The sequence below is a fragment of the Teleopsis dalmanni genome, chromosome 1 (genome assembly GCF_002237135.1).
Source record: "Teleopsis dalmanni isolate 2A chromosome 1, ASM223713v2, whole genome shotgun sequence".
NCBI classification, from domain to species: domain Eukaryota; kingdom Metazoa; phylum Arthropoda; class Insecta; order Diptera; family Diopsidae; genus Teleopsis; species Teleopsis dalmanni.
Genome location: NC_051846.1, coordinates 77678463 through 77689009, shown reverse-complemented (window position 1 = coordinate 77689009; position 10547 = coordinate 77678463). Strand labels below are relative to the sequence as shown.

The 10547-nt window shown below is 29.1% G+C and overlaps 1 protein-coding gene across 1 annotated transcript in view; it reads right to left on the bottom strand.

Moving 5' to 3' along the window:
- Positions 1–10547, bottom strand: part of LOC119685527 — a 22975-nt gene that overhangs the window by 2635 nt on the left and 9793 nt on the right. Inside the window, exons 9-16 of the mRNA XM_038099834.1 lie at positions 10044–10245; positions 8634–9483; positions 7832–8572; positions 7577–7781; positions 7285–7531; positions 6452–7193; positions 3836–4307; positions 3614–3775 (exon numbers count right to left, since the gene is read on the bottom strand). Of these exons, the coding sequence (XP_037955762.1) occupies positions 3614–3775; positions 3836–4307; positions 6452–7193; positions 7285–7531; positions 7577–7781; positions 7832–8572; positions 8634–9483; positions 10044–10245 (3621 nt within the window). The remainder of the gene's footprint in view (positions 1–3613; positions 3776–3835; positions 4308–6451; positions 7194–7284; positions 7532–7576; positions 7782–7831; positions 8573–8633; positions 9484–10043; positions 10246–10547) is intronic.

Below are 10547 nucleotides of genomic sequence, written 5' to 3'. Positions count from 1 at the left end.
AATAACAAATAAAACTGTGTATTTAGATTTTAGAATGTAAAGTAAAAAGTAAACAAAAAACTTATTTATTTGATGGGCAAATTTTGGTTGCTTTTGTTGTGCACAACACTGTATATTCAAAACCTATGTCCAAATGGCAAAAACCATTTATCCTTATGGAATACTAGCAAAGGTATAAATTCCCCCATAGAATCCGATTCTTTAATAAGAAACTCTCTCGGAAACTGGGCGCTAAGCGATGAAGGAAAATTTAACGTTTTAGTTAGATTGCAAAAAGGGACCAGGATATGATAACATCTCACCCATCATGATAAAAAAAAATTTACTGTTTTTGGCCATAAATTTCATCACGAGACTTTTTAATGCCATTATTAAATTTGGCTTTTACCCAACAGAGTGGAAAACACCCATGATTATTATGATTCATAAATCAGATATAGATCCCACGCTTGGCTCTTCATACACTCCCACCAGTTTGGTTTTAAAGAAAAACATGGAACTATTACCTGCAAATGTCCAGTCAATTTAAGAATCGTTTCTGTAGAATAGAACCTTTAAAGTCAAATATAAATTATACACTTCTACTAATTTCCCAATAGAAGCTTGCGTTCCACAAGGAAGTGTTCCAGGCCCTGTCTTGTGTGTACATCTGATATCCCAATAACTAGTTTAGTTATCACCACTACGTTTGCCGATGATACGGCAATTTTATGCTGAAACAAAAACGCCGAACTAGCTTCGAACAACTTCAATCTCACTTATTTCGGTTGAAGAAATGGTTGCCAAAACAGCGCATTAAAATTAATGAACTAAAATACTTTTATTTTAGTAAAATGATAAAATCACTTTTACTTTAAATCGAAGTACATCTCCAACAATTACACCAAACAACATTATCATACAACAAGCAGATAACATAACGTACTTATGTATTTTCCTAGACAGACGACAAACTTGGTGCAAGCATATTGAAGCTAAACAAATTCAGATAAAGCTTCAAGTCTCTAAGTTGTATTGGCTCATTAATAACAGTTCCTCACTATGCTTGGAGTATAAACTTCTTTTGTATAACACCATCATAAAATCAATATGGACTTAGGGTAACCAACTATCTGGTAATGCTAGTGCTTCAAATATTGAAATTGTACAAAGAGCTCAGTCAAAAATACTGAAAACAACCACTGGTGCCCCATAGTATATAAGGATTTAAAGTATCCACGGAGATCTACAAATTCCCGTAATTAATGCTGGATTTGACAATATAAGAAAAAAATACAATAAAAGACTGACAGAATATGTTAATGCCTTAGCAAAGAATCTCGCACTTCTATCCATTACTCCCCGTCTAAAAAAACTGACCGTCTAGCCATTAATTAATATTCAATAGCTTGCAGTAAAAGCCGCACCTTTCTTTTTAGTAATCTGCAAAAGTTGAACCACTTTCTTGAAAAACCACCTAACATTCACTCCAATGAAATTTAACCCATTGATCTAAATGACGTTCGTGATATAAGGTTTACTTATTTTATTTTATTTTATGCAATGTATAATTAAAATAAAAATTTGTAATATTATGTAATTAGTAATAAGATGTTTAAAATAAAATAAAAAATAAAATAAATATAAAAAATCAGCGTAAACAGTATATCATGCAAAATCAGATACCAACGCTAAAACGACCAGTGGCGTTTATTATCGATGTATCAATAACTACATGATCAATGAAAAATTTCCTTCACTAAGTATCGAAAAACAACAAAAAGCGATCTTGATCTTAACTCAGGGTATTACCAAAAACCAATAGCGGAAGAGAGCAGAAAGTATACGGCATTTTTAATGATATGCGATTTGTACAATTTCAAACACACACCTTTCGGATCGAAAAACACTTCAGCGGTGTTCTTGCGTATGATGACCAAGGTCAAAGAAAGACTCACCGTGACTATGGTATATTTTATGGACAGTGGCGTATGCGGAAACACACCAGCTCTACGTGAGGCAAAATTAACTCTTAATATAAAAAAATCCGTATTTCTGAATCGAAATATAGAGTCCCTGGCTCAAAAATTAACTTTAGACGGTGTACGCTGGTGGTTGCGTATACAAGACTATGACACAAAAATTCAACAAAAGAATGTGAAACGAATGAAAAATGTACGCACGGCGAAAATACATACATTCAAGGCTAAAATAAATAAATGCGACTGGTGGTTTAGATGCAATTGCAAGATGTCAACCTTCAGAGAATTGTGGTAGACGTGCAGGGCGAGAATGAACTCGAAAAAGATGGATATAAAATGCACAAAGGTTGGCTGTATCGTATAGTCGACAACAAACTTTTATGGGTCACGCTAAAGCGTTTAAGACATAGAGTTCTACAAGACTATCACGGTAACTCCCAACATAGGAGCATTGAAAAAACTTTAAATCGAATTACAAATTATCTGATGACGAAGAATTACCTTGGGAAACTTATTGGATTGTAAAACACACTAAAAAGACTTTAGACGAAACGACTTCAATGTCTTGGGGATCGCTTTTTCACTGATTTAGAAGAGATAATGAAAGCAAACTTATCGGATCTTCTCAACTTCATCTGTAAAACCAAATGATTTAACAAGGATAACAAAGGTTAGCAATTTGCCTCTCTCTACATAATAATTGACGGCATTACAATGGCCAATATATGCCTCCGAGTGAAAGTGCTGACAACTGTCAGCACACGTCTTTTGAACCTAACCGAACTCTTTACGTAAACCAACCCTTTAATACATTTCGTATGAAATCACAAAAACATCTACTTCACATGCAAAATGAATTTTATATTTCCGCTGGCAACCAAACCCATTAAGGACATTGTAAAGACGCAAGCTTTTGTTCATTCAAGGAAAATTACACAACATAAAAATAAAGAAGTTTTACAGTTAATCAACGTAATTGAACCAGCACGAAAACTAAAACGTATAATAACACCCTTTGACCTCACTAAGTAATAAAACCTAGCGCCGTTAGCATTAATGTGCTTATATTTGTAAATCATCAAACTAAAAATGCTTGTTAAAAATATTAAGTAGTTGTGTTAATGAAAAAAAAAAATTAAAAAAAAAGAAAAGAAAATATTAGGTGATCACCATACTAGTATATACTAAATGTTTAATATTTATTTTAATCAAATCTTGTCTTAGTAGGAGTCGTCTAGTAATTTTGAAATACTTTTTTATCTAATTATACCTATGTTGTACATATTTTTTTGTTATTATAGTCTTTTTTTAGAAGATATGCACGAATCGAGGGAAATAAGTTCTATTAAGCTGCTATTTCAAACAATTCAAGAATTTTTTTGTGTGTTTATAATTATCATTAGATCGATTGAGCGATTTGGAAGAAAATCAACAAAAAATATTATTTGTAGAGCAGATTAAATTAAAAAGATTTTTACAGACTATTCGCCATTTCATTGGTTTTACGAAGGAATTAATAAACCTAGCCTTTTTTATTGCTTTAAATATTTTTCAAAAATACAATTTAGTAAAAAAAAATATGTATATGCTTGTATCATATCGTATTGTCACTTATAAATAAATTCCAGCAATAACTTTTTAATTTCACTTACCTAGTAATAATTTATGCTCAAAATCATTTGAAAACGTTTTTCGTACATAAAAGTCGAGATGGCTCCATAGTAAATACAAACACTGTTCTGTTACAAATACACAAAGCGATAGCGCGTCTCTTGTTGTACACAAGCACTGGTTCATATTAAAAAAACTTTTTACTAAAAAATATAAAAATTTAAATACAAAACAACCTAATGTTTTAATTATATTAACTTTACCATATTTATGTGTTACCAATTCATCACCGTTAATGTCTTGTGGTACAGCTTTTTGGCACAATAAGTTATCTGCTGTATAATTTTGGTTATAAACAAACTCTACAGAGCTTTTTAGTTGATCGATTATAACATTTAAATAATGGATTATTTTATTTGAATTATTTAAATTATCGTTACTTTGAATTGTTTCTAAGAACATTATTCCATTAATTCTGCGATCCGTAGAATGATCAGAAATTGCATTACAACAAAATAATGACAAATTAGCAGCTATTTCAAAAAAAGTTTTTATGTATTTATCCTTAGTAGCATCATTAATGGGTCCTTTAATATATTGCAATCTTAACATTTCTTTAAATGTATTCTCGTTAACTAAAAATTGACTTAACGAAGAAAGCATCAATTTATGTGTACGATATAAATTAATGTCACTGTGTTCAGTTGCATGTATTTCACTAAGAGAGAATATATTCTAAACAAATAGAATTCACATATTAAAAAATTTATAAATCACATATAATTTCTTAATATTGATACTTAATTAATGCCAAGCTTTAAAAAGATATACGATGAGAGTACCGAAAGTTCGCTTAGTTGTCTCCAAATTTAACAAAAATAATTTTCTACTTAATTAGCACACTTTAATCTTAATTTTTTATTATTTTTACATAACTTCAGAGACCGAAAATAGCAGTTATTTTAAAATTTTTTGTGAAAAAAAGCAGCAACAAAAAGTTGTCTAAACTCTTATTTAAGTAAATAGTTATCATTCTAACAACTTTTATCCTTAATATTATGCAGGCTTTTTATATATGAGCTTTTTAAAATAAAACTCAAAAAATAATAATTAAATTTGATTTTTATTATATTCATCAAAAATAATAATTATTATATGCCTTTTATTTTTTTCGCGCAGAAATAACTCTTAAAATTTGCTTCTTATTTTAAAACGCACAAATAACTGGTATACTTGCGTTATATAATATAAAAAGCAAGAGTATCGCGCAAATTCTGCGCGATATTTTTAAAATGAAAATATAAAATGCAATTTTCATACAAGGTAGTTGTTTTTGCAATTCCATAGAAAATGTTTGAAAAGGTTGGTGCAGGTAAAGATTTATGTTAGTTTTTTGTTTTTGTATTTTGCATTCAAATTTGTTCTCCTACAAAATACAAAGATAAATACAAAATATGAATCCAAAATACAAAAACAAAAAACTGAACTAAATCTTTACCTGCACCAACCTTTTCAAACATTTTCTATGGAATTGCAAAAACAACTACCTTGTATGAAAATTGCATTTATATTTTTCATTTTAAAAATATCGCGCAGAATTTGCGCGATACTCTTTGCTTTTTATATTAATACGCAAGTAATACCAGTATTTGTGCGTTTTAAAATAAGAAGCAAATTTTAAGAGTTATTTCTGCGCGAAAAAAATAAAAGGCATATAATAGTTATTATTTTTGATGAATATAATAAAAATCAAATTTAATTATTATTTTTTGAGTTTTATTTTAAAATGCATATGATAACACTTATAAGATGATTTTTATTTTTTTTATGATAACTGTTACGGTCCCTGCATAACTTAGAACATAACCGCTAGATCCACTTTTTAAAACATTCCTTAAATTTAATTTTTTTTTTGCCTGTAACTTCCGAGATTAGTTATCTCCTTATTATTGTGAAAGACCCTCCCCAGAAATTACGAATTTCTTGTGTCTCTGAGAGCGCAATAAGGTTATTCGTTTTCATATTAAGAAATATTGAAGTATTCTATGCTTCATCATCTGTTACAGTTTTATTGAAGATGCTTGACTCTTCATTTTCAAACTTTTGAAGACAATATTCGGCAAACTGCACACGCAAGCTTTAGTGAACATCCAAAGGGAACGCATCGATATGATTTAGACGTGTATCCAAGATTCGCGAAGAGCTGGCATTCAAGCTAAGTTCATGTACAATTATTTTCTGAATTACCCATAGATCTCTATCAATTTTAGGCAAAAATTTTGGACGACCTTCATATTCGTCTTCCATAGAAGAATGTTCAGTCTAGAATGTGCGAAACCACTCCGAGATTGTCGAAAGTGATAGTGCATTCTTTTTATATAATATTTGACACTTATTAAACATTTATATATTCTTAAGTTTACGCCGAAATTTGTAACGAATGGAAAACCAAATCTATTGTAGCAATGTTCGCATCAAATTTTTGTTAGCAATCTTTCGCTTTATTTTAATTTCGACTGCGGCATGGATTAAGCTTCAAATAAAATATTACAATTAATGTCTAATAAGCTAGTATTTCTTCATTTGTCAAAAATGTATACCGCGTTACTAACTAAGCGAACTTTTGTTAGTCCCTCCGTATTATACGCTATATTATATGTGTTGTTTTACTATATAAAAAAGACTTAATGTGCAGCACAATTCTCTACATTTAGATTTGGCAAACAAAATATTATTATTTTTAAATCATTTCTGAATAGTTGCTTAGTTTAATTAAAATGGTTATTTTTACGATATAATAGAACCAAAAAAAATCCTGGATATGAGATATATGAACATATAACAGTTTTTCTAATACTTGTTGTTTATAACATACTTACCTGATTTATTGTACGAGCAACAAGTCCAGTAATCGCTGCATATTCTTGTAATGGTTCTAGTTGCATGAATGGTGTTCCACTTCTTAATACGGTTTCGACCATTCCACAATGTGCCAACAAAAAGTGTGTCACCTGCGATATTGCTGAGTGATTTTTTTTGCCTAATGTTGATATTATACATTCACAAAAATTTAAAGCTGGAAAAAGGATATGACGATATCGCATATCAATTGAAGGAATGAAATCATTTAAATCATTATCCTCCATTAAATCATTCCTATTTTGAAAATCGGGATACATATCATATACTTTCATATTAGATAAAACATGTAAAACTTTTTCAGTTAATAATAGCTCAGCACCCATATGACAACTAGCTAAACGCAAAAGCATTGACATCTTTGATTCGTAAACATAAAGGGATTTTATATTTTTCGGAGATTTTTTTAAAACTAAACAAAGATTATCATCTGATTTTAATAAGCTTTCAATTAAATGAGCTAAATAGCCGCGTTTAGCGAAAAAAGTAATAAAATCTGACATTGAACCCAATTCTAATAGACCGTCTATGCATGATAATGCTGTCATTTTGCAGATGTCATGACCAGTGATACAATCACTACATATAATATCTATTAACTTTTCTCCAAATGATAAAAAAATCTCTACTGTTAGTTGAATTAGTGCTGATTCATTATGAGGAACATCCTTGACTATTGATTTATCCAACCCTAATATATATCTGAAAATTATAGGATATTTAAAAGACATTAAGTAATTTACCTATACCATTTTAGAACAAAATTCAAAACAACGTTTTATATGAAACTTACATTTCGTTAGTTATATCTTCTTTAGAATTTCGATTGTGACATCCTTTTATAATTCTTAAGTAATTTAAAAGAGATGCATATAAATTAATTCGTAACTTTTGCGAAGCTCCTCCACTTATTATTATCCATTCTAATATATTTTTCAGAATAAATTTCAAACTAAGCGAATTTGATTTAGTTGACATTGTTTTATGTTCATCCTCTAATGTATCCAAACGGTTTTTAGGGGTATTATCTTTTTCTGCAACTAAATAAATTTATTAACAATATTTTTATTGGATGTATATATTACCAATTCTTCTTAAAGTCTGATAATTATAACGTAAGTTGACTAAAAGTAATAACATAGTTCCTGAAGTTAATATGGAAACCTCAAATATCGGTTGAATTGGTACAATTTTACTTAGTAATTTTTGTAATATTTCGAGTATAAGTTCTTGTTTGGTATTTATTGATAAAGCTAATTCTGGAGCACAGCTGAATAAAATTTCCGTAACCTAGAAAAACTTAAAATAAAATAAATATAAATAAATAAATATGCTATTACCTGACACCAAGCTTCAATAAATTTAATAGTTGCAAAACTTTTACATCTTCCGTTATTAATTTGAAGAGCAAAATATAATAACACTTTGATTTCGTTCAATATATGTTTACGTTGACCAGTGGCTATTGTAGTTTGAACAGTACGTAATTCGTCATGCAAAAGTTGATCTAATTTTTTAATACTAATTTGTTTCAGTCCTTCTTCGTTTTCAATCTCACAATCATGGAGAATTTGAGATATGAGAGAACCGTCAAAAAATTCCAGTCTTGGGATGGAATGATTTACTACTTCGAAAGATATCATATCCAGCAAGTTGCATAAAATTAGGTTTAATGACTTTTCGGATTGCTGTTTGCATATAAACTTATCAGTTAGTAAGTTTGAAGATTGTGGACATAAATTATTTATATCCATCGGTATGTTATTATGATAACCGTTTTTGTCGGTACTCACTAATAATTCGCACAAATACTGGAATCTGCTTATTTGACAATTCGACGAAGTAACTTTCAATTCTATAGCAATACATTTCAGCACATAACTCATTTGCCTTAAAATATGTGGCTCTTTCATATAAGAAAAAGGGAAAGCACAAATGTGACGACTCATAAAATCACCACAGCTGCGTAAATAACGTAATATTGTTTCTGATGTTTTCTGGTTAGCACATAATGAGTAGATAAAATAATAACAACGTTCAATAAATCTCTCAAAATTGTTATCGTAAGCTTTATCTTGTACCTAAAACAACAAAAGAAGAAAAAAGTAAAATATGATATGAATGTTAATTTATATTACAAACCTCTAAGTAATTATCTAATAATGATATTATGGATTTTAAACAGTTACATGATACGTCAATAACTCGCATTTTTTGAGTCTGATTAAAATCCTTTGAGGTATCGAACCCCAGCAAAAAATGGGTTAGATTTGGAGCTGGTTGATATAAACCTTCTTGAAGAAAATCTATAACTGATTCTTTGAGTTCCAATTCTTTTTTAAGAGCTTGATTTGCTGAAATAGATTCCATTTCAGAGTATTGCAATGGGAGCGTAATATCATGTTCAAGACATTCCATAAATCCATTTCGAATTTCTGTTTGAATTTGAATATTTTCAGTTAACATGTCAAGTATTTGGTGAGTAACTTTTGGTTGCTTAGAAATAATTTTTAAAATTTTAATGGCATTGTAGCGATGCTTGGGAAGCCAATTATAGGTAACAAATTTAGTTGTATTTAATATATGATCCGGATTACCGCTGCGTGGATTCACATCCAGCAGAATATTTTTCAACCCTGATAATAATATTGTGTTATTAGTTGTTGAATGGTACTCAAAAAACGAGTCTTGTTTTTCTAGTCCTAATTTTAATATTTTTAAGCAATGCAACCCACATTCTTCCAAATCATTTTTTTCATTAAATTTAGTATATTCATCTAATTTAAGCCTTGTTTCATCTATTATTAATAAAATCAAGTGTAGCATTTCGGATTTTGTATGCAGCTGCAGCATAATATGATATCCTGGTAATTGATCTGTTTTATTTTTAACGAGATCTTGATTATGAATTTCGTATATTTCTAATAGATAACGCAATATTTTCAAACATTTTTCCGCAATTTGCCATTTTTCAATCGTATTTTTATAGTTTCTTTTTAAATTTAAGTAAAAAAAATAGCAATTACTAATTTATTCATTTTTAAGTAAATATATTTGCATGCATATATTAGGGTGAATGTTATTTACGAATATCTTAAAATGTTGTTTGTCATTCGTCAAATTGTTGGAACATTCATAAAACTGTTTAATATGAATTGTTAATTAATCGAATAATGATCAGACATCGTTTACTGAGCATTAAATTTGAATAAGTGCCTTTTTTTTCAATTTTTAACTTTAACCCGTCATTATCAGTGACCTACATGTCGAGAAGAAAAACCGGTTTTAGATACAAGCTCAGCCCCAAATTAACTTAAATGAATGAATTTTAAACGCACAGTGTTATTAATATTGTATATTAATAGCAAATATGTTTAATACCAACGCATGGAAAGAAAAGTTATTTTCTAAAACTTCAAGCTCAATGAACCCATCTATAAACATCATATTTAATGATTTTATAAATATTGCAACAATTTCGTTGAATGGCAACCAAGATCCGAACATCCATACATACTAAAAATACTCTAGTAAATACATAAACAATCTTACCGAGTGTTAAACTTCAAAAATATTTCATTTACAATAAATGTTAAATAAGGTTCCATTCCGGGTTTTCGGGACCCAGATCCCAAGTTGTTTGGTATTCCCATTTTTATTAAAGTATATAATAAATCGAGTATGCTTTGAGTGAGCGGATATATCTCTAAGCGGCATTCATTCTGTTCGATTTCGACTTGTAAATTGCACATATCTAAAACAAAATAAATTTTTAATTTTAAAATTTTTAAACTGGATAGTTCATTTCAATACTATACATTATGTAGTTAATTAAATGATTCTTGCTATGATAATATAAGTTCATAAATAAAGCGTGTTGCCTAAATAATAGCATATAAGGTTTCCTTTGTTTAATAAACAAAATGAATCGTACGAGTATGAGAGAGAAGAAGCAGAATAGTTTCATTTTTAATATTTACCGAGAAACGAGTGTTCCTAATAAAAAATATTAATAAAAAATTTGCAATGACTTCATAATATTCTATGATTACTTAT